The sequence below is a fragment of the Plectropomus leopardus genome, chromosome 10 (assembly GCF_008729295.1).
Source record: "Plectropomus leopardus isolate mb chromosome 10, YSFRI_Pleo_2.0, whole genome shotgun sequence".
Classification (NCBI taxonomy): Eukaryota; Metazoa; Chordata; class Actinopteri; order Perciformes; family Serranidae; genus Plectropomus; species Plectropomus leopardus.
Window position 1 is genome coordinate 12,594,347 of NC_056472.1, and position 24,847 is coordinate 12,619,193.

The 24,847-nt window shown below is 40.4% G+C and overlaps 1 protein-coding gene across 1 annotated transcript in view; it reads right to left on the reverse strand.

Annotated features, from left to right (window-relative positions):
• Window positions 1-23,583, reverse strand: part of epha3 (eph receptor A3) — a 115,537-nt gene extending 91,954 nt beyond the window's left edge. Inside the window, 3 exon segments of the mRNA XM_042495261.1 lie at window positions 2,983-3,643; window positions 14,595-14,659; window positions 23,420-23,583. Of these exon segments, the coding sequence (XP_042351195.1) occupies window positions 2,983-3,643; window positions 14,595-14,659; window positions 23,420-23,513 (820 nt within the window). The 5' untranslated portion in view covers window positions 23,514-23,583.
• Between the last annotated feature and the right edge of the window lie 1,264 nt (window positions 23,584-24,847).

Genomic DNA, 24,847 nt, shown 5'->3' on the forward strand with positions numbered 1-24,847 from the left:
GGGGAGGAGTGAGCTGATGAACATGGGAGCATTTAGGGCCAACCACAATAACAATAGAACTAAGAGAGCTAAAGACAAACTATGTTTTCTTCCAACTTCTAACACTTTTTTTTCTTTTGTAAAACTTTAAAGCCATTGTGGAACAGCCGCAGTGCAGAGGTGGCTGCTTTCAAATAGATGATCTGTGTCTGGCTTCTTAAGCAGAGTGAGGAGCTCGCTGAAACTGAGAAAAGAGGAGCACGTCTAGTGTGATATGGACAACAGAAACCAGACACAACAAAGGCAAGGCGGGGTGTTAGGATGGCACATGCAGCTGGAGCCTCTGTCTCAGCAGTGTTTTTTTTCTTTGGCATGGTCAACCATAATATACAGACACATAAGCCAGTGGAGCATGAAGTAAGCAAAGACCAGTTCTACTGTTATTTCGCATTAAACATTCCCTGCAATTAATGCACATTCAGCCAATCTCTGTGAATTCTGTGCGACTATGCAAGTTAGTTCAATCATGGCAAATTTAGCAGTTTAAAATGGGTTTAACCTAATGTCATTGTAGAGCTGCATGCAGCGTATTGATTCACTCAGCCCCCCTTTGCTCCGTTCTTTCTCTGTTTATCAGTAGACTACAGCTGCACTTGGGACATTTTCAAATACACAGACAGTAATAACCGTTAGCATCATACTGCTAACATTACCCAACATTTATCTTTGGGTTTAATGACAGACGTATTTGCTGTCAGTGTGAGATTTTTGGGAACGTTTAACAGCTCACTGTCCAATGCTCACCATTGCTGTTGTGTTAGCTCATGCCGGGCAGAGAGAGCAGGAAAAGAGAAGCTCACGGAGGCGCTCCTTCAACACTGCTTCATAATGATGAATGACAACAGATTTTAACTCTGTGGGAAACACAGAATGTTCATAATAACGAGGTCCGTATCTGAAACAGCATGTCAACTGTTTTTTATGCAATTTTCACTTACCCCCTCAATTTTATTGCAAAAAATGCCTAAAAATATTACAATATGCACGTTTTTCTGTTTTTAAAGCTGCCTTAAAATCCAGCATTTCAGGCCGAAACAATCACAAAACTGCCCGCAAAATCCAGAGGGGACTAATTATATAACATAGTATTCAAATATATCATGTCCTCTCGCATATAAAAGCATTATATGAAGCATTACATTCACCAAAACACTTTTTTTTTGGAGCTGCTGCAGTGGATGAGTTACTGTCCAGATGCAAAGCATCTTGCTGCAGAGAAACACTGATGAAGTACTGCATCTGTAATTGATGAAAGCTGTTACACTGGCCACAGAAGCCACATACAGGAAATTAAATTTTGCAAAATTATCTAGCTATGTTATGTCTGTGGGGATACATGCAGCCCTTTATAAAGAAAATGCAAAACTAAATGCGCTTTTGGTAAGTTCAGACTTCATTAAACTTTGAATTTTGTTATGTGCCGAGATGAAAGGCTCATTGAGACACTTAACCTTTGAACCTACTGGTTGCTTGATCCCAAAGGGAGTGTAAAAGGTTCCACGGGGGATCATTTACTTAATGTTTAAGTAGATGAGGTGGAGTAAAGTCAAATGAAGAGAGGAAAGGACAGTCAAAGGACAATTAATCAATAAGCAAGTTAGAAAACAGCTGTGTCTGCAAGTAAAACCCTTGAGTAATGGGTTTTTCATATAGAAATGTGTCAGTCCAGTTCCTTTAAAAAGAAAAAAATAACTAACTTTTGGCATTGATACATTTTAGACCCTTTTACACTGCCGTTCAGGATGAGAGTATTGTGCTGTTGCCACGTCACTGCTCTGTATAAAAGGTATGATTACAGATTTACGGCATTAAACAAAACATCTGGCAGGACAGGATGGTCCTGTGTGATGTTTTGATGACATGTTATACGTGAGATCCACCACAGAAGACTTAAAAAGTAGCTGTAAGCAGATAGCAGCTAACTCAAAGACAAAGACGCTGTAATTGTCCACGAATTAGGAAAAAAATGAGATTCAGAAGCTCCTTACCTTCAGAGCAGAGGATGAGATCAGTCGCCATTTAACAGGGATGATAAATGATTATTTACACATCATGCCATTGCTGTTATATATAAAGTGCTGCCTACACATATGTTTTATGTCACGCTAAAGTCCCCAGCTGTTACATGTCACGCCCGTCATGCCTCTTTTGATTCTGCAATAACACGATGCAGTCTATAATAGGGCAACATGATGTTGTTTAATTATGTGTAAAAGTGCAAAGGAGACATCAAGAGGGGACCTCCTAGTGCCCCAACAGTGCAGAGTTTGTGTAAAAACGGCTTTTCACTTTTGGCATTTCTTTCCAATAAGCAGCTGGCAACAACTTAAATAAGTCCCCTTGCAAAGCATGTGTTATGATGATGTTGCAGACAGTATGAAAATGCAAGGCAAATCCAAGCAACCAGACATGTACTTTTTGGCTTTTTGCAACCACCTCCAAGGAGACAACAGACTTTGGGGTGAGATTGAGTATCTCCAGACTCCAGTGTCTACCCACTCATGACTCCACCAACACCCGCAACCATCACCGCAACTCTTCCATTATTCACCATCCACTCCAGCCCACTCCTTTCTTCTAGGTTATCAGTCCCTTCCCTGCTTCTCTGGATAAGATCTTCCCATAGCTAATGATGTGTCACACGGAAGATTACTATTGAGCTACTGCAGCATGGAGCTCAAAGACCTGGAGAACACATCACACACATGCATGAAAACACACAACTATCCAGCAACACTGTGGTAGTCCTGGGGTTCTTTTGAAGGTAATTCACACATGCACATGTATACACAAAGGTTGGGCATCAGGCATGAAAGGCTCCGGGCTGACAGATATGAAGTGTGACAGTCTTCTGATCAAACACGTTTTGTAGCTTTTGCAAACATGACAAAGAAAGGATTGGAGAAATGAAATGAAAGACTGGGAAAAAAAGAGCTGTCTTACTTTGGCAGGTGTTGCTTCTCTCCTCGTACCCCGGGTTACATAGACACTTCCCAATAGGCACGAGCCACTCCCCCTCTGTGCTGCAGTACATTCGCGGCGGCTCCTCCTCTTTGGAGTGATTGACACACGAGCCTTTGACCTCCACCAGCGACTGGGAGTCCATGGGCACCGTATCAGGGAAGGAGGCCAGATTCCTCACAATGTGCGGGCACTTCTTGAAGTAAACCCTCACTGAAACTAAAGCTACGCAGGCGCCCACGTCCTGGAACGCCAGGTAGAAGCCCTTCTTGGTCATGGGACCCACCTCACGCACCTCAGTGTTAAGCTTGAGGATGCGATCTCCAAGGTCCATTTGGGTGAAACTCTCATCAGCGGCGATGGTGTCGATCTTTGTGAACTGGTGTTCTCTGAAGTGGCTGCCCTGGTCGTCGTCCGTCTCCAGGTAGAGGAGGTTGAAGGTTTCCTTGCAGGTGCCCAACACCAGCGGGATGGAGTTGCAGTCCCTCAGGGTGAACTTCAGCTCCACGTAGATTTTCTGGGCCGACTGGCGTGGGATCCAGTTGGTGCGGAGCCAGTTGTTCTGGCTGTACTCCATCACGTTGCAGACCTGGAAGGTGCGAATGGGAGTGTAGTGCTCATCCACCCCGCTGATCTCCTCCCACTGAAAGAGATGGAGAGAAGGAAAGGTGGAGGAGAGAAACAGAGGGAGACAAGAAGGAGCAACAAACGAGAGAGAGAACCACATGCAAAGAGAAAAAATAGGGCAAATTTAAGGTAAAAAAGAGAGGGAGAGAGTGGGGTAAAATGAAGTGATTTTTGGGTAAGAAGATGTGAGGAGGAAAAAGAAGGGAGAGCAAGGGGATTGAGGGAAAACAGGGGTCAAAAGAGAAGAAAAAAGGAGTAAAGACAGGAGGAAAGTTGAAGCAGGGGTAGGAACGAGGGAATTTGGAATCAGGGAAGGAGGAAGAAAGAGAAAAGGAGGGGTAGATAGCAGAGAAAAAAATAAAGTTATCTCCACCCTGTAAGCATTTACAGATGAATTATTTAGATTCAGATACACTCTTGCTGAATACTAAGCATCTAATAAACACTTAAGGGTGAAAAAAATCACACTACCAGATCTCTTGTAAATTACTCAAATTAATTAAAAGCAAACTTGCTGCCTTAGCCAAATTTTCTCGATTAGAGCTCTGTAAAAATATCTCAGAGAAAAAAAACACAAAGTGTGATTTCCGTTCTCAATCCCACTAAAATTGCGTGAAGATGCTTAATTACTGTTAAATATTAGCAAAAATCTTATAGTGTTTTTTTCCACCCTTTTACTAACATGTTTATTTTTTCTCTACAAGTGAGGACTTTCAAGCTGCAAGTCTTGGTTATTTGCATCACAGTACTACTGCTACTAAAGGAAACGTGCTGAATCCACTATGAAACAAAAGAAAGCTACGAAGTATAGACAGATGTGAGTGTATACCAGGAACGTTCGTGTCTATCTTACATTTTCCCTCCACTGGGAGAAAGCAATGAGAGGAGAGGAGAAAAAAGAAAGCGGCGTCATTCCTTTTGAATTCAAAACAGCGGGAAGACTCATTGATCATGCGCTTTAGCTTCGCTGTCCAGGCAAATCAACACTGAATCGGAGCGATGATGAATGGGCAAACACCTGAAACACTGGGCTCATTGTGGTTAAAATGACAGTCATTAGAACGAATGGGCCTAAGTGCGTAAATGGATGCTTTTTCTTTTTCTTTCTTTCCTTTTTTTTTTTTTTTAATTCTGTGAAAATTCAGAATGGATGCCTGAGTGAGCTTTCTTCAGAGAGAGAGAGACAGAAAAAGAGAAAACGCTTTTCTGGGTAAGTGGAAACTGAATTATCGCTCCTTTCACACAAGCATTAATGGAAACATAAACCCACACACACATATGCATTCACATAAGGCTCATGTGAAGTGTTTAAAGCCCCAAAGCAGGCGGACACAGCAGGTGCTTTCAGGCTCAACACAGAAATTAATGACGAGCTAAGAAAGTCTAGGTTCTCTATTACATGTTTTTGTGTGTGCGTGTGTGTATGTGTGTGTGTGTGTGTGTGTGTGTGCGCGCCCGTGTGTGCCCGTGTGGGAGTGTAAAGCATATCTATGAGTGTGTAGTGTTCAAGGAGCTCTCAGGGCTGAAGTATAGCCACTTGCTTTTCATCTCACAGTAAAGTTAATGAAACACCCCTGAGAGAGAGAGAGAGAGAGGAGAGAGGAGGGGAGGTAGAGAAAGTAAAAGAGATAGAGCTGATAAAAAGCAACAGGAAGAAAGGGGGAGAGACAAAGAGGGAAATTGAAAGGAGAGATTCCATTGGTGTTTAGTCTCTCCCGTCATGCTTTCCTTGGCGTCACCTCATTCATCAGAGTGTAGTCCCAGCTCTCTATAGGTCTAACAATAACAGGGGAAAGTAGTCAGAATTGAGTGGGACTAAATATAAAGAGGTGAAGCTAAACTTAACATTTCACCTCGCTTTACTCTTGAGTTTAACAGTTTGACGTAAACGTGATGCAGAAGTAATGATGTGATGACATGCAAGGAGGATTTGATGATAGACCTTGACACAACAGAAAGCAGAGAGAAGACAAAAGCTGCCACTGTGATTAGTGATCCTGTTGACATCATGTTTGATAAGACAATGTACTTACATGGGCGTAATGAAAAGGAAGCTGTTTGAGCTTTATATATTCTGTCTGTCATATTAAGCAGTGTGTTTCTGCCAGGTTTGTGCAGATGTAAATTGCTCTGCTGCTGGTTAAAAATACTCAGTACAAAAATATACAGATTTGCATTTGGTATGAAAATACATGCAAAAAGGCCATGTGTCAATGAAAGTTGTTGATACTCCAACCTTGTTCTGTATATACAGGACCATGATGTCAGTATATAACAGAATACACTATATGTTGGTACAACTTTTTCCTCCTAGAAATGTCATTTATACAGTAATAATTAAAGGGGCAGTTCCCTACAAAAATTAAAACCACATTTCTTTTCCTTTTCTCTGTTGTGCTATTTATCATGGCTTTTGACCTGAGTTGCTGAGTTTTGGATACATCGGCCGTAAAGATGTCTGCCTTCTCTTGAATAAATTGGAACAGGATGGCACTTGATTTGTGGTGCTCAAAGCGCAAATAAATAAATAAATAAATTGAAAAATTGAAAAACTTTACAGCAATGTTTCTTTCCAGAAATTATGGCCCAGTCACTAAGGATAATCTACAGAAGCTCCATTTTGTGCTACCAAACTATGCCCGCCAACCATATCACTGTGCTGAAGGAAGAGTGCATCTACTGCTAGCTCACCTAGCACCACTGAGCTAGCGAACATTACAGCTCAGCAGAGGAGATCACTTTTAATTTATGCTTTCTTTGTCTGTGCGGTGATATGGTTGGTGGGTGTAGTTTGGTGGAAAGAAAACAGTTCCTATATTTAACTGCTCACAGCAAGGTCTGTGGATTATCTTGAGTAACAAGGTCATGATGTCTGGAGAAAGACACTGATGCTGATTTTCTCGAATGTACTTTTTAGTGCACTGTGCACCACAAGCTGAGTGCCATCTAGTACCATTACTTTTAATATATTTTAGCCAACATCTCTAACATTCTGCAACTCACACCAAAACAATCTAGACTGGTAAATGGCGTTACAGGCAAGAGGAAAAAATATGTATTTTTGATTTACGTGTAATAAGTTTGAAGAGAAATGTTTGGTAACATTTTAAGTGTCTGTAAAGTCACAAAATAATTGTTTTCCTTATTCATCTGTTTGTGGCATCGTAGCATAAAGCATGATTGACATCTTATGGTTATATTTAGGTAATCAAAGCACTTGGCTATGACTAGAGAAAGATTTTGGTCTTGGTTTAAAAACTTAATACTGACTTGAAGCAGTGGATTTGTTTATTTCTGTCTATGTTTGCCCCAAGCCACAATCTTTTCCTAACCATAACCAAAGTGTTTTAGTACTCTAAACTAAATGTGGAAGTCAGGATGCAAACCCTGGGCTCCGGTGCCAAAGTTCTGCACTTTGTACCAGACCATAGTACTTTAAAGAGGAAAAAAAACATCTTAAGTGAACATAATCTAGGCAATAATTAAATTTCCTCCAAAATGCATTTGGCCAAACAAATTGAAATGCAATTTCTAGAAGACGGAGTTGTTTGTCTTCCCTCTTTGAGAAACTGTACAATAAGATTACAAGTTATAGCTCTAACACAATAGTAACAAACAGCTTTGTTGCCATGTAAGAACGTAAAATTGGGAGCTGGAAATATATTTGTTTAATCAAATATAAAGCGCACATATATTGGACAGCTGTGCCTTTCTTCCTACCACTTCTTGATCTGCCATCTAAGACTCAAGCAAATGTAAACTGAGCAGACTCAAGTACATACTCTGGATTGCACCTACCCTTTCTCATTTCTTCAAGAGCTCACTTATTGGGAAAATTATTGTTGCATTTCACTGTGCCACGTTTGATTTTCCATAAACCTGAAAAGTATGCTGCTCTGGCAAAATTGGCTTCTAACAGAACAACTGGCCTGAGGGTGGATGGCACAGTGTGTGTGCATTGCTGCACGTAACCCCACATAAACTGAGCAAAAACATGAACGTGTTTGTATGAACATGAACAATTTTCCACTTGCTGCCCTGTGCATGTTGTGTGTGTCTGTGCATATGTGTTTCTGCACGAATGTGACTAATACTCAGTCTTTGTAAGCAGATGTCTGTGAGAGCTGCAGGATTTATGTCTTATCCCTTTATGTACTTTCATGTCCACCAATATGATGCAAACGGGGATAGATCTAAAGCGACTGTGAGTGATTGCTCTCCGCTTTTAAGCCGTCTTTGGGAAAGGTCCGAACACAAACACACTCACAGGGGCTCAAAATCAAACCCAGGTGTGGGTATGCATCTGAATATGTATGTGTGTTAGGCGTGCTATATCCTATTCCAGAGAAGATGACTTGATGTGAGCAAGTCTCTGCCAAAGTAAATGAGACCTCCGCTACGATGTGAGGATCCCACTCTGGAGGATAGCATCTATTACATGGAGCTATCCCCTTCCCCATCCCCAAACATTACATCATAAGATTGAAGAACCTTGAATCACTATTGGGGTTTGTTAGCTGAGGCTTGTTTCCTGTCCTTCACTTGACAAGGAGGGAGAGGGAGTGAGGAAATAAATAAGGAATGTCTCAACATTATTATCCAAAATTCAGAGAGTAGAGGGCTCTATGGACTAGTGGAGGCATCCCTGGTTCATTGCACCCAGTATGACGAAATAACCAAAAAGATCGGAGTTGCACTATGTTCTGAACAAGTTATTTAATGAGCTATTGCCAGAAAAAAATGTTGGGAAATTCAGCAAAACTTGTTGGATGATTTGACAAAAATTAATATTATATTTAATAAAAATCCCTTGTTTTTCATCCAATAATTATACAACTACCACTTCTCGCCAGCAGGAAGCTCTGGCACCACCAGAGGCAGCTCCCACTGTGAATGTGTACTGTTTGTATGTCAACCAGGATAAATAAAGGTCTAAAGTGAGCAGCCACCCCCTTGTTTCTCTCCAGGGGGGCATGACTTCTCTCTCCCTGCCCTCTAATTGATATATAACAACACTGAGACCTGACACCAGTCCTTGTGACCTCTGACTCCGACCCCTGATGGTCACAGTTGGGGCACAGTTTGGTGTGATCGCGTCCCTGGTTTCTCTGATCTTTGCTGTAGGTAGGTAAAGCAGCTAAAGGGACAGTAAAATGAAGTGTGGTAACTTGACCCGGTAACTTGACCCGGTCTTGACATTACAACTACGGCAACAGGCACGTCTCAGAGTCACTGAGTCAGCACACCAGTTCACCGACATCAAAGATACGCAGGTCAGTGGGAGTTAATGGAGCAGCATATGGATCAGTGTAGGGTAACAATGTGTTTATACTATTTGTGTTTACGGAAATAAGACTGAGAATGAGCATAATCTATGCCAAGCTTTAACAATAATGCCTTTATTTATTTTATTTTATTTTATTCTAGTAGACATTGTCACTGATGAGTTTTTCATAACAATCTGATAATCCTTTTTTATTTCTTTATTATTTTCTTTTCTTTTATTCTATTGATTTGATTTGATTTTTAGCAAGGTCGCTCTGTTGGTCATTACTTTTAGATAGGAATCATGGCCAAATAAACAATGAAACAGCAATTATTACAGTAATTAAGTGCAGATGAAAATAAAGGATATAATTTATTAGAGGTAATTTAATTTAATTTAATTTAATTTAATTTAATTTAATTTAATTGAGTTGTACTACATAGTGTGTTGTATGACATAAAATAGTTGCATTTTTCTGGGCATGGAATTATTAAATGGGATTTTATAATAAAAATCTTGTAAAAAGTTGAGTTTATAAATAGTGTATTTACAACTGTCCATTATACGGGTACAGCTGGAGAGGGTTCATTCTAAAAACCAGAGCGTCCGCAACAAGTGCGGAGCTCTTGGGCTTCGTGGAGGTCAGAGGGGTCACAGACACGACAACTGCGACATATCAGTCAGGGGACATTTCATCAGTTGGACTTTCCAGAGGAAAGCCTTCATACCTTCTCGTCTTCCTCCTCCCCTCCTGTTTTTGAATAGTCATGCTAATCCATGTTTATGCCTTGCTTAAGGACACATCAGCAGCAATTCCCGAATCAGGCTGGAAACTATACATTTTCAGTCGATTCCAAAGAGCCACTCTGCAGCATATTCATAATACTTTGGGATGCAATTGACCCATATATAGCCCCGCCCCCCTTAGTTACTGTTCTTTGGCTGGGCAAGGTTGACAAAAACAAACATGGCGCCCCGGGTGTACGACTCTAATTAGATATTTAGCTGGTCATTCAAGAAGCTGTCTACACGGACTACTACACATGTGATGGAAGGATAGCCTACATTCACATGGCATGCTAGATTTTGTGCATATCCAGATAATTAACCCCAAACGTTACTTTTGGGTGGCACATAGCCTTACAAAGATAATAAAAACAAAAGAGCATGATCTTTTCGGGCTAGCATTTATTCCTGTCATCTAAAAATATGTCAGCCGCCAACCTATCTGTCCTTTTACAAATCTGTTTCGTGTTGCCACAGAAATAAGGACAAAGTAAATCTGTCTGATGTTGCTATTCTGACATAAGGCTATATCCTCTTGATGTAGCTATATGTTGCGTTGTGGTGACACTAGCTAACTCTAGATGTGACGATACTCACCTGTGACTATACACACTTTATGTGTGTACATTTTACCAATCTAATGTTGCTTTTACAGGACCCCCAACCGTATCTTTCATAGCATAGTATCGTAATCATAATCATATCATATCATATCATAATAAACAGAGTAGGCTATAACAGGAAAAGAGAAAACTGGTCGAGGTTCTGTCGGGTTTCAAGCTTGCTCACTGTTACTGCACGGAGCAAAAAGACGCCAGACTTAGGAAAGGTCAAAGGTCACCTGCTAATTTGTTTTGCTTATTAATTTGTTATTCATGTTTTATTTTTTGTTATGTTTTGTTTATTTTTTAATTAAACTGAGGTCTATTTCTTTTCCTTGGTTTAAGGGAATACTATGCATGTCTTGCACTGGGTGATGGGTGTATTCGATATACTTTTGAACATGTTTGATGCTGTATTCTTGCTGTCAGTGAGATGTTTTGTGTCAGCTGGTTTTACCAGGAAGAAAGTAACTACCACACTTTATACTTCCTCCTCTTCCTCCTCCTCACTGGTTCCTTGCCCTCTCTGCTAATCCTTGTTTATGGACGGGCTTTTCTCTGTACTCTCTCTCTTTCTCGAGGGCAGGGGGAGTGTTTCATGCTGGTCAGGCTGATTTCGCAGATGGGGTGGCAGCAGTGCATGGGGGGGTTTAAGAGCCTTTGGGTGACTAAAGAAGTTGAAACAGCAGTCTCTGACAGCAAAAAAGAAGAAAAAAAAGAAAACTGGCAGACTGAAGAGGTGGACCAAGTCCAAAATATAAAAAGCTGTGCTATTATTCTGTGCCTGCCCCACCACCCCCACCCTCCTCTTCCAGACCTGATAATTGGAATGTGAGATGAGAATGAGTCTGAGTCCATGTGTGTTAAATATTTCTCATTATTCTTGACAGTATATGCGGAGTTCACTCACTGTGACTGCTGGCGTTTTTCTAAAGATGTCAAGCGTTTTCACTGCAACAGTCTCAGCCAATGCCATTGTTAGTTACACAGTCGTGGAGCTTAGACATGTAAAAACACTGATTAGCAGGATATTTCACTGCACATACTATACTAATCCCATCTGTAATTTTACAGGGATGCTGATTTTCCTGTGAGGAATCTAGTAAACCTCACATAACTTCAAGCATAAAAAAATATATTATTGTTAAAAATGTTGCAAAATAAACTAAGATGAGACTCAAACTGAAGCCCATATGTGGGTTCAGTTACTTTTTTAAAAACTTCCATTACTCAAAATATTTTTAATATTTCACCATTTGAGATGAACATATCAAATTGCACACTGTATATATTAACTGGCTTGGCAACAAGTCAATACAACAGTCCTGGCTTAAAAGGAAGAAAGAAAGAAAAAAAAGTGATACATTTGTATCCCCCTGTTGGTTCCTATGAAAAATGGACTTCACTTTGTATGTGCCCATTAATTCTATTTTGTATGCACAGCCAGTGTCTGGGGTGTTGGTTTGTTGCTGAAGAATGCTTTCAAAGCACGCAAGAATGTAATCTTTAACACTCTTTAGTCTTGTGAAGGGCTAAGCCCCCTGGACACTGCTCAGCAATCAGCCTGCCTCCCAGACAGATAACAGTATATCTGGATCACACACACACACACACACACACACACAGTTGTCAGTCTAGTCGGTGGCTCCGGAGTGAACATCCTGGGGAGGCTAAGCTCTTAATTTGTTCTGACCGGAGCACGGTGTGTCTCGGTAGGCCAATAGCCACGGCCTCTCCATCAATGTGAATGAGTGTTTGTGTGTGTTTGTGTGTGTGTGTGAGGGCTCAGTGCCACTGCCACATTATGAGAAATCATTTGTGAGCAGCAGTCTCCCAGGGCAGGCTGCTTATCGGAGCGCAGTCAGTGGATGACGTGAGTAATTACAGATGATTCACCTTGAGGACCTGATCATCAGCAATATCTCTCTCTCTCTCTCTGTCTCTCTCTCTCATCCTTTCCTGTCCTTCCCTCTCCTCTCTTCTCCCCCTTTCTTCCTGTCTCTTCATCTCTTTTTGCCTCTCTCCCCTCCTCTCTTCCTCTTTTTGATCCTCCCCTATCCCCTCTCTTTCTCTCTCTGGAGTCATTCTCATTTAAGAATGACATTGGCTTCCATTCCTGCAGCATTTTTATGAACTGTATAACCACGCGCTTTTCTTCAGAACTCGTTCAAAGCAAATAACTTGAAATAAAGCAGAGCTCGCTGCTGCACACTGCATAACCTCCGCCACACATTCCAATGTCCAGTGCTGGATCAAGCCCCCGATATCGGAATGCATTTTCCTACACGTGAATAACTTCTATCAGCACAAAATCAATCTCTCCCTTGAATTGGTCACGCAATTGTCCTGTAGCCTGCAATTGTCTTTGGACTAAATGCATTTTAACCAGACTTGTGCAGTTTTTCCTTTGGATCATTTTTTCATTGTGGTTGAACCTCATGAAGAAACTCGGAGCGTTTTTGACGGTGCCAGCGCTGTATATGGCCGAAGGAAACAAGGTTTGGCAGCTCCACGGAACAAATGACTGGATTACCTTAAGCCACTGCCAAGGAGTAATTCTAACACTTAATAAAGGAAAAACGAGGAAGCGGTGTGTGTGGGTGTGTGTGTGTGTGTCAGTGGGCTTGCCCCGAGGCACGGTAGTCTAACTAGCTAGACAAATAAACACTGAGCGAGAGCCGCACTGGAGGGACTTTGGTAGCAGAGAGAAGCTGATAGATGAGGCTGCAGGGATTTCTTTTTTCTCCATAAGAATGAAACTATGTTGCTGCAACATTCCTGTTTTTTTTTTTTTTTTTTAATGAACGCTGTATATGTCTCACATGTAATAGTATTGTTTTGCTATTTTTATACTAAAGAGTTATAGAATTTTGATGAAAAAAGCAATCAATTAATTGATTGGTTGGTTGTCAGTTGTTAAATTACTTGCAAATTAATTTGATAATTGATAAATCAGTCTGAGTAATTAAAAAAAAGGTTGAAAACAACACCTGCTTCCAGATTCTTAAATGTGAATATTTTCATGACACTCAGTGAGTATCTGCTGACTGTCGACATAACAAGACATTTCATGATATCATATTAGGCTTTTGATGCCACCCTTTTTCTGGCATTTAATAAGCCAAACAAATAATGGATTAATTGAGAAAATAATTGACAGACTGATCAACATAAAATAATCTTAGTTGCAGCCCTATTACACAGTGGGTCTTGGATAAAAGTAACAAAACAGAAACCAAATCCAGAAGCACCAGTTTCATAATTTACTGTTTTTTATAGTAAATAAAAAAGGACTTTTTTCTATTTCTTTTTTTTTTCTTTTTCTAAAGGTGCAGTGTTTAGGATCTGGGGGCATATGTCTATATACGTAAAGATGATATATTCCATATCTGGAATATAATATTCCTAAATATTTTCATTAGTGTATAATCACCTGAAAATAAGGATTGTTGTGATGTGTTACCTTGGAATGAGCCATTTTTATTTACATACGGAGTGGGTCCTAAACAGAGAGTCCGCCATGTTGTCAGTAGCCAAGCACAAACAAATCTAACACCGGTTCTATATAAAGCCATTCCTTATGACGCATTTCTTGCATTGGCCACCATATTTCTCTCGCATGCTTTGCACACTGAAGAAGTTTAACTTTTGAAACCTCACCGCTAGATGCCACTAAATCCTACTCACTAGACCTTTAATGCATATCGCGCACAAACCTGAAAATGTGTGTTAAAATATGGTATTAAAGCACGCGTGACAGACAGAATGAGGTGATGTGTATTTTCAGTTAAGAACAAATGGATTAACAACAATGGAAGTCTCAGCAATGGAATTACAATGTTTACATGCAACAGCAGGAAATTGTTATCTCTGTTGTTGATGTGTGTTTACTAAAAAGGGGTAAGCCTATCAACATTCTTGCGTGGATGCTTTAGTGTCTACAACCTAAAATCCTTTAATGCCTTAATCTTTCTTTAAACACATGCACACTCAAGTACCCAAACACCCCACACAGTACATTATTTTCCCTTAAGTATCTTGACCATATGGCAAGCTCCGAACGCTTAACCTCTAACCTGCGAGACGGAGAATAGACAAAAAAAAAAGTCTATAGAAAAAGTGGGTTAATCTGCACTTGGCTCGTGGGTCAGCATGACATAGTGAGAACCACAGGAGTTTGGAAAATCCTGATTTCGTGTGGTGTGGGGTTGAATCCAACACCCAGTTCATGTTGGTGGATGTGCACCCCCCTCCCCCAAAATGTAAGCATATTCAAACATGATGTGGATAATGCAGAGATAAAGGATACTCACCCCATGCGATGGGTAGGAAATCCATCCTAACTCCCCTTGGCTTGCTTTAGAGTCTAACAGGTTGACTGTAGCGAGGAAGAGGAAGAGGAAGAGAGAGAGAAAACAAAGAGAACATATGAGTGTCTAGTCCTTGTTAGCCCCAATTAGCCTTCATCTAATCCTGCAAGAGAGATCACCAACCTCATGCACCGATCATGACTTTATTTACTCAGCTGCCACACACACACACACACACACACACACACACACACACACACACACACACACACACACACGCTTACACGTATCCTATGTGAGAGCAGGCTTTTTTGTCTCACTGTGTAAAGCATCAAAGCAGAAGTTGGCCGGACAAACTGGCTACAACACAAATATCCTGAAGAGATATTGAACTAAAGTAGAGCCAACATTTCAAAAGACATATTTATTTTCCAAGTCTCATGCTTTTGACCCATGTAACCCCTGGTTCTACTTAGCCACACACTCCCCTACGGTGATTGGACTGTCATCAGGTGAGGCAAAACTGCATCAAATCTAAATTCAGATGCAATCACCATTTTCAAAGGTGGTCAGAAATCCGATTGGCCACACTGAAAACAAAATATAAATCCATTTATAATGAATGGAAATACAATTTTATGCATGTGTCCTGCCAACATATTCATTCATATCAAACAGAAACAAAGATGCAGAGAGGGAAATCCGTGTCTAATGGATGGAATATGACAGAGGACAAATCAGACAAGGAGCTCTGTTAGCGTGATGGTGCAAGTTCAGACTTTGAGTTTACATGTGGGTTTCATTGGTCGATATGTGCCAAATTAGCTGCCATGTCAGTACTTAAAGGAATAGTTCGGATCTTACATTCAGTAGATGGCGGTCGATTAGCCCCCAGTTTGGAGAAGCACACAGACGTTCCACCATGGAAGCTAAGCAATATACTGTTGTTGACAGGGGGCAGCAGCAAAACATATTTTAGCTACAAAAAAGCTAACAAAAAAAACGTGTGTGTGTGTGTGTGTGTCAAAATAGAATAATAATCACAGTTTAAATGCACACTATATTTTGAATATTTTCACTGCTTTACCTTTGCCTTTTTCAACAGGAAAGCTGTTAATGGCGTCAGTTTTCCATCAGTGCCCCTCGTCAAAGCCACCAGACTCCATTGAGAAAAACTCTAATTTTAGCTTGCATGGAACATGGGAGCTTCTGGTCTACCACTGCCTTCATTGGGCAGTTTGTATTATTGTGTGACTTTGGTCAGTCAAAACTAATCCTTTTCTATGCCAAGATCACTCAATGACACAAACTCACTGATCAAGGCAGCAGTAGACAAGCAACTCCTGTGTTCCGCAGTGTTAAATTACTGTTTTGCTAAAAGCAGTCCGACTTTGAAGAGAGCAATATAACGGCTTCAGCTACCCAACAAAAATCATTGTCGGGCTGCAATGTAAAGTGCAAAAAATATTCTAAATATAGCATACACTTTAACTGATACAGATTTTTTAGGTGGCTAGAGTATGTTTTGACCCTGATCCCTGTCCACAGCAGTGCATTGCTTAATGTCCATGTCAGTACTTCTGTCTGCTTCTCCAAACTAGGGACTTGGTGACTGACATCCACTGTTGGTAATACACTGACTATGGGTAAGTATCACGTACAACCGAATTTCAAAAGATTCGAACTTTCCAATTAAGGTGGATGGAGGGATGACTTTTGTGCACACATAAACAAATTCTGCGTAGTAATCTTTTATATTTTGGCCAAACTGACTCTAAAATACAGTATCTTTCTCAAGCACATGACAAATAAGCTACAACATTTTCTATTCTTAGTATGTACACGTCTATGGTGTGAATTATTGTCAGTGAATACAACTGTCAGAATGGACCGTGACATATGAAGTGGGGAATGTGAAGTCAGCCTTATGCTCTTTGGATTCACCACTTCAGAAGGCGAACTGTCACTGTGTTTTGGCACCCGATTGTGTTTACAGTCAAGTCAAGAAATAACAGCTAAATACAGCTTGTGAGTACTTCCACTTCAAAATAAATAACAGGAAGCACTGTTTACTGAAGCTACAATAAAACTAGTGTAAATAAGTTGGCACTACTTATTTTGATTAATTGCATTTTGAGTTTTTATTCCTTTTCACTCTTTCTCACAAACAGAGACCAGAGAAAATGAATATGGTGCCTCATTTTAGTGTGAAGAAGAAACAAACCGATAGTGGGCTGAAGTGTGACAAACGGTGATACAGCCATGGTTAACAAGACTCTTATCTATGCACATTTTGAGGAAGGTGTTCAAACTGGCTTCACTTTTTAAAATTGTCTTTTTTCAAGCCTGTAACATTAAAAACTATACTTAAGTAGTTATTTACATTTTACTATGCCTTTACTATGACTTAATAACCATCCAAAAAATACACATGAATTTACATGCTGTTGCAACTGAACAGCCTGAAAAATGAAGCATAAATAATCAGCTAATGTAAACAGATGGTAAAACAATAAAGGAGCATTGTTAAAACAGTCTCCTCTTTTAAATTTGAACCTGAAACTGACTCAGCCTCTTCCTCATCCACAGAGCAAGTCAGTCCGCAGCTCAACACACACAAACAAGTGTACTCTTACACACACATACACAACAAAGTGAAGCAGCAGTGCAGTCAGGCCCTGCAGCTGTAACTCTATTCACTGTGAAAATATGAGCAATACAATCTCCCTGTACTCTCCCATTCAAAGCTTCAGTAAGCAACAGTGTACACATCTCCAAAGACAGCCAAAAAAGAGTATTCGTTGGTCATGACGGACTGTTCTCTCACAAGTAGCAAAAAGTAAATTTGCAGAGAAAAGTAATTTTGCCGCTCCAAGAATTAATTGTTGTTTCACACTGGAATAAAGGTTGATTTGGAAATCATCATTTTCTTCAGGCAAGTCTGATAACTATCAGCCAGTGTGGCAAAAAAAAGAGCCTGAAAGGGAAAAGCGAAGAAGGAAAGAGACACACAAGGAGACTTATTATCAAAATCCAGGCTCAAAAAGCTACTGAATTGAGGCTCACCTGAGCTGTAGCCGTGCTTAGCCACTCAGCCAGTTGAGTGGCAGTAGACACATTCCTATTAGAGTCTAATGAAGCTATCTGTTCATGTCAGATAATAGCAGCTCAGCATCCAGGGCCATTGCTTCCAATTTACATTTCTCAACGAGCCGAGCCCACCACTCAAATTGAGCCGAGCGGGGGAATTTGAGAGCAGAAAATTAGACGGCTCTCATATCGCAGGAGGAAAAAAGCCCCCTCCAGCTGCACTTGGCTGGGGAAATCAGCACCCACACCCACATACACACACACACAAATGCATGCATAAACACACTGTGTTACCCCCCCCAAAAAAAAACAAGATCACACCAAAAGATGCGCCCCATCCAAGAAGCTAAAACACACAGGAAAACACATGTATTTGTACGAAAAGGCAACAAATACATAAACACTCTCAAAATAAAAGCATTTACAAACACACACACTTGCATGTACTGTATGCATACACTCCTTCTCACCACATACCCCCGCGCATGCGTACTCAAAGCGGGCACAAAATAAGAGCAAACATTTGCTGACAGTCTTCCTCGCTCCCTCGCACACACACACACATACACATACACACACACAGTCGGTTAGCAAGCTAGCGTCAGCCAAGCATATAGCCCCTGCCCCATCAGGGAGTGCCTCTGAACGGGAACTCAGAGTATTAATAGCAAACTGAGCCAGCCTGTCTGGGAGGGAGCAAAACATCACAGAGGTAGGAACAGGTGAATCAATATATAAACACATACCTATAGGCCACCATCAAACACACATAAACTGACTCTGACAAATTGGAGGTATGAGGAGACTCTATACACGCCACAGGCAAGCAGAACCCTGCTGAAACTGTTGGGAATGCATGATTGGAGTGTGGGGGTGTCCGGGGGGTATATACTGTATCATCCAACCACTGAACCCAATGAGCTCCTTGCAAATACAACTTGAAACCACTTCATGTAGCAATGTCTTTTTTTTTTTTTTTTTTACATGCTAGTGACCTACTATCGCTTGGCATAGCATATGCTGAAATATTAACATGAAACATTGGAGCAAAGATCTACAGGGGGCCTATTTTGATGTCTACGTTCTCATAATTTAACAGCTAAGTTAACCATTAATGCCTGGAACAAACTCGAATTCAATAGCCCTCTCACTTCCAGTAAAATATGATCATATGAAAACAGCAGATGCACATGGAAATGTAATCCTCAGCCTGCACAGGCACAATTAAAATGTTGGACGAAGGAGCTGTCATTCAAAGACGCTGCTCCAGAATCAACACATGGCTCCATCAGTAAAGCAGAGACCCCTCCATCTGGACTCAGAGGAGAACAGGATAGAAAAGTTGCGTGTTCGTGTAATATCTCCCATCTCGTTGCGAACAAGGTGGAGAGGGGCTTTGTCTGTGCAGCCTGGCTCTGTGCATGTGAAGGTTGGCAGGCCGCAGTGCAGGCAAAGCGAGGCGACTTGTGTCTGTGTTAAAGGGTGAAGTGTTCACCTCCCATTATGAATTATTCAAGTGCAGAGTCGCTCTGTCTGATGTTGCTGCTGCTTGCCCAACCCCTCTGCCCCCATTCCTCTTTCTTTCTTTTTCTTTCTTTTCTTCTTTCTTTCTTTCTTTCTTTCTTTCTTTCTCTTCTTTCTTCTATTCTTACACCTTCTCCCTTACACTTATATGCCTTACATACACATTAAGACTCCCACATAAAGGCATACAGCACTCTTGCACACTTACTGTATAATCTTATATCTCTACACATAAACCTACACACAGAGAAACACACACACACAAACCTTGTGATTTTATCTCACTCTGAAGACTAAAACACATGTTGTTAAATTGAAGATGGCTCTGTCCATCTTCAGCTCACCGCTTGGCCAACACATATAAATATAGGCCCATAGTATATGTCGAAAAAGAGGGTTTATTTTTAAAGGAGGGGCATATGTAAGCACATTTCCAGCACCTCTGAAAGGTACCATCGCTCACAAACGCCCATCCGTCCCAGCGGGACTGCTGCGCCTGGCTCTCCGGGCCAAGCCTCCCCACCGCCGGCTAAAAATACCAGAGGCCTCCCGACGCCCCGCAGCGGGCCAACATCACACCACGCAGCCACGCAAAGGGGACACTGTGCACCCCAGCAAAAATAACCAACGACTTTATTTTATTTATTAAATTAAATATGGGGAGAAATATATATTTTCAAGCAAAGTATTATATGTCACGTCCGCCCAAAGTTCAAGTGTTCGCGCCACCAAATGATATTCTGAAGGATTTCGTCCTGTTTCCCCAACTTGTTTTGTTTGTTTTTCAAGATATTTCCAACCAAATGAAAGTCACGCAGTAAATTATATTTTTTTAATGTAATAAATAAATAAAATATATATATTTTTTTAAATGGAAGCACGGTGCTGAGATGGGGTAAAGATTACAAGAAAAAGCTAACTCTGGGTTCCTTAGAAAAATAAATTAATATTACGCAAGTTTTCCATCATCCTGTTCAAAGTTGATATTTGTTTTCAATGAAAATATATTTCTTTCAGTATTATGTAAATAATTTATTTATTACAGTATGTCTATAAAAGTTGGATATCCAAATTGGAAAAATAAGGACTAATAATGAATTTACTAATTTACTATTAGAGCTTTCATATATGCGTGAGAACTCTGTCAACGAATTTACAGCAGAGCTTTTCTATGACTATCGATTTTCAAGTTTACAAACAGGCATCCTTTGTTTACTCCGAGAGCTCTTTCACAATCTGCTGCGCATTCACAGCCTTTAATCAGCTGCAGCCTGTCAACGGAAAAAAATAAAAAATTAAAAGCCAACGTAACTTTATTCTTCACTCTGACCTAAGTTTTGTGACTTGTTAGGTTTGTCATTTTGTCTAATTAAAAAATGCAAATGATTAAAATGAAGACAGCGCATTTGGTGACTTTTGAGGTGACTTTTACGCAGCAGACAGTAAACCAGTGTCAAATCTGGTTCTGTCCGATAGTCTGGTGAAAGTTAGTGTCCTCTTTACTTTATTCCATGAGGGAAAAAGTGGCTCAGGTCAGTGAGTTTTAGTTCATGTTGGTTTCATCTGCTCGCGACGCTGTATAAGATATCTACTGGTGATATGACCTGTGATCAAAGCTGTAAGCTGGAGCATCGTCAGATTCATAAAGCAGGACGGTCCATTTGCACCAACGCCTGTCAGACGGCCGAGAGAAGCTCCTGATCGAAAGTGTGTTTTGTCCTGTTAGTGTCGGGTCATGTTTGCGGTATAGCTTCTATATGAATTTCTATAGGCTACAATATGTAAACGCAGCGGCTCGATACTGACACTCTCTGGCAGATTTATGTCTTGGAAAGGTGAGTTTAATTGGCCGATTTATTTTTCATGTTGAAACATCGCACTTTTTCTGTTCTAACTTTTTAGAGTATTTATCTCCCTCCTTCCTGATACTTATAACGTCTCTCTCTCTCTCTCTCTCTCTCTTTCTCTCTCTCACTCACTCACTCTCTCTCTCTCTCTCTCTCTCTCTCTCTCACACACACACACACACACACACACACACACTCACACAGTCTCTCTTCCCAGCAGACTGCTGTATATTTTTTCAGGGGTGCTGTGTATTTTAAGTGGTTTTGTTTCTTTTTTTACTGCTGAGGTCGCTGCTCCTATAATATCCATCAGCTTTATACCCCATTAAACTACTTAAATCTTGTCTATTATAAAATAACTGTTAAAATTATCCTAAAGTTTCAGATTCACAGAGCACATGTGCTGTAGGCCTAGCTGACCTGACTTTTTTTTTTTTTTTTTTTTTTTACACTCATGCTCCTCTGTCAATAATCATAAATGAAACTCATTAAGGCCCCTGCTTTACCAACTATAAGCAGAGCTTGGACTGCGATCTTTGCCTGACATAAAGGGGCTTAGAACGACTAATTGTAAACAATTTTGATATTGGACACACACACATACACACACTCAGAAAAATAAATAAATAAAACATTTTTAAATCGTTCAGTGGACAAAAATCATGCGTATATTTCTTAATGAAGTGTTTGACAAAGAAACATATATAAATTTAGGAGTAAATCACAACCTAGATGAAAATTTAAACTTTAGTCTCAACTGGAGTTCTCATCAGTGTGAATTATGGGCTACATAAACTCAACGGAAACAACACAATCGATGGTTTATTTGGGCTGTGTGCATATCCTGGACAACTTTTCCTTTAGGATGTTTCTATTGGATAATGACTGCTCTTTTGACCCATAGACCAAAACTTCCCAAACTCATCCCACAACATCAGGAAGAGTTTGTTTCTTTCTTGTTTAATTTCTGACACGGGCGGCAGAGGGATCAGAACCATGTCTCGATGCCTTTATCACTTCACTTGTCTGTCTGAACATTTAATTACTGCAGAGTAGATTACACCTATTGAGGCTCTTTCGGATGCATTTAATCACTTTATTGGTCTTCAGGTTTAAATCACTCCAATGTAAATATGTCCCTCACTAATTCACGAGTAGCACAGTTTCAGAATAAGGGGCTATATTTCATTTACTTGTTATATTTATTTTACGGCAATTAACTTAATTTGAGCTCAGTCCCTTTAGACTATTGACCCAAATCTTCACCCAAATGTGTTGTTTTCCTCCCTGTGGGCAGTTTTAACCTTCAAAGAAGTCAAAGCACCTTCAGTACGCGTGCGCCTTTCCTTTTAACTTTAACCCCGCCGCTAAACACTTTAACCATGACAAGCTCAGGGCGTAAAAGTGACGATGCTTTATATATATTTTTATTTATTTATTTTTTAAGTTGAGCAAATGTGAAAATGAAAAAGCAGACTGATTCGCGTGTTTCCACCGCAGTTCCACTGGTTTGAAGAAGCGACTGCTGAAAGTGAACGGGGCTGTCTCGTTCTGCCGGCTTTCAAAATAATGCCACATGCTCACAGTCGCAAAAGAAGTGGCTCAAACTCGCAATGTAAATAAGTGAAATTACTGCACCTTCATTATATTCCACTGGTTTAACGACACGTCGGGGGAGAAAAAAAACAAATTTTAAACAGTTATTAACCTTACATGACTCCGTAAGATCTCGGAGAGATATAGCTAAACGATCTCTATGGTAGCATACAAGTCAACTGTTTCGGATTTATTCAGGTCAGAGCCATAAAACCAGACATCCGCGTCTTTACGCACAATGCGATTGTGCTCATCTTCTACTTATTGCCTTTAAATCAGCGTGACTGTTTGCCTAACTGGGGCGTCCACCCCAAACGGATTCTTGAAAAAAAAAGATCAACCCGAACCTCTCATGGCAACCCAGGCACCGGAGTTTCTCCTCGCCCCGTGCTAACTCCGCACAGGGCGCTTTGGGAGCTGTCTCGCGATCGCTCACTCCATTCATCCCCATTTAATCAACTATTAACCCCCCGTTCGCGTGATTATCCGAAATTAGGCTACACAGTCTCCCTTGTTTGGCTTTACTTTCAAGTTGACTGCCTGATTATTGTCTGTAAATGTTCATATCCCGGCTCCTCGTGATCCTCGGTGTCACCTCCGCGCGCTTTAGATCATCTTGTTATTGTTATCACCATAATTTGGACAGTGGCAAGTCCGCGGTGTGCGCACAGCACTGTGCCGTATAGCGCACCATTCTCACGCGCGCGCACACAAACACACACGCATGAACACACGCACACACACACGTCCGCAGACTGAGAGTTGACTTACCTTCATTAGGGGGGTAGATGATGGAAAACGCAGGAACAACGCAGGACAACAAAAGAGGTAAAATGGAAAGGAGTGATCGCGGATTGCAATCCATGGCGGCGGATCAGAGGTACATAACTCCATGAAGCCACTGACTGATCTGAGAGCGTCTTCTCTCCACTCAGCTTTCTCTCCTCTCTTCGCTCCGTCTCCCTCCGGTTGGGAGCAGTTTTCCGCTGGGTCCTACAGAGTCTGACAGACAGCAGAAAAACACCAAGTTCACTACAGGTCACTTTAGATCCGTTACTTGACGTGAATGACAAATTCAGCATATTTTACAGCCGGAGTCGGTGCAAAGCTGTAATTTCACACACTAAAACTGTGACGAGAAATAAGAAAAATCTATCTGGGAACAAAAGGGAAACACCATATGGTGCTGAGACATATAATTCAATCACATGTATTACCTTATTCAAGCAGAGTTTGTTTTCCAAAGAAAATACAAATACATTTTCACTTAGACCAGGAGAAAATATGCCACCTATTATCACATCAGAGTATCATTTAGACTTTATTGGGCCAATTACAATTACATCTGCTCAATTCAGGAGCCACAAGCCTTTATTAGAACAAGTGAGTGTGAATGAAATGCACTTAACAGCCAATAAGAATTTCTTTTTTAAACAAGACTGTGGGACAGTCAATGGGAACCTGATGTTTTTAATAAAACAGCCAAAGGTGGCCCGTGATTTTGAATTTTACACAAGGAATGTATTGGTTTTAATTTAAACTGGAGAGCAAACCAATATTGAACACTTGTTTTATATCAAGATTTTGGAGCAGCCAACAGAATCCTGTCATTTTTAATCATTCCAGACTCTGACATGGCCAAGAGGGACATGTTCTTTAACCTTATTTGGGGACAAATAGAACCCAGATGTTTGTTTTATTCTGTCACAAGGAAAGTGTTGCAGATTATACGAACAGCGAGTTTTTTGAAAGGCAAAGTGTGTGCATGTAAGATTTTTGTTCATATTATTGAGGCTGTTATGCCTTACAAAAATCAGAAATTCTCGCCATAATTAACTTGTTTTGTGTTTAAATACAGTTTTTATGACAACCGATATCTGTGATATCTGTTTAAAAATATTTTAAATTTAAAAAAAGCTTGTGTCTCGGCTGCCTTCAAAATGTAGTTTGACTGAATTTGAAGTGACAAGTTTAGGTAAATTTGTTATGATTCCAATTATCTTCTCAAATTCAAAATGCTTAAAAATCCAAGGCAGCGTGGACACTAACTTTTTTGAGTTAAAAGAAATAATTTATTTTTCAGTGTATGTATAATTTTAACATATAGCTAATAACCTACATATGAAACAAAAAATAATGTTTATCTACTGTCCCTATGTTTCCAGAGTTTTATTTATCATTGTTTATTATGTGCTTAAT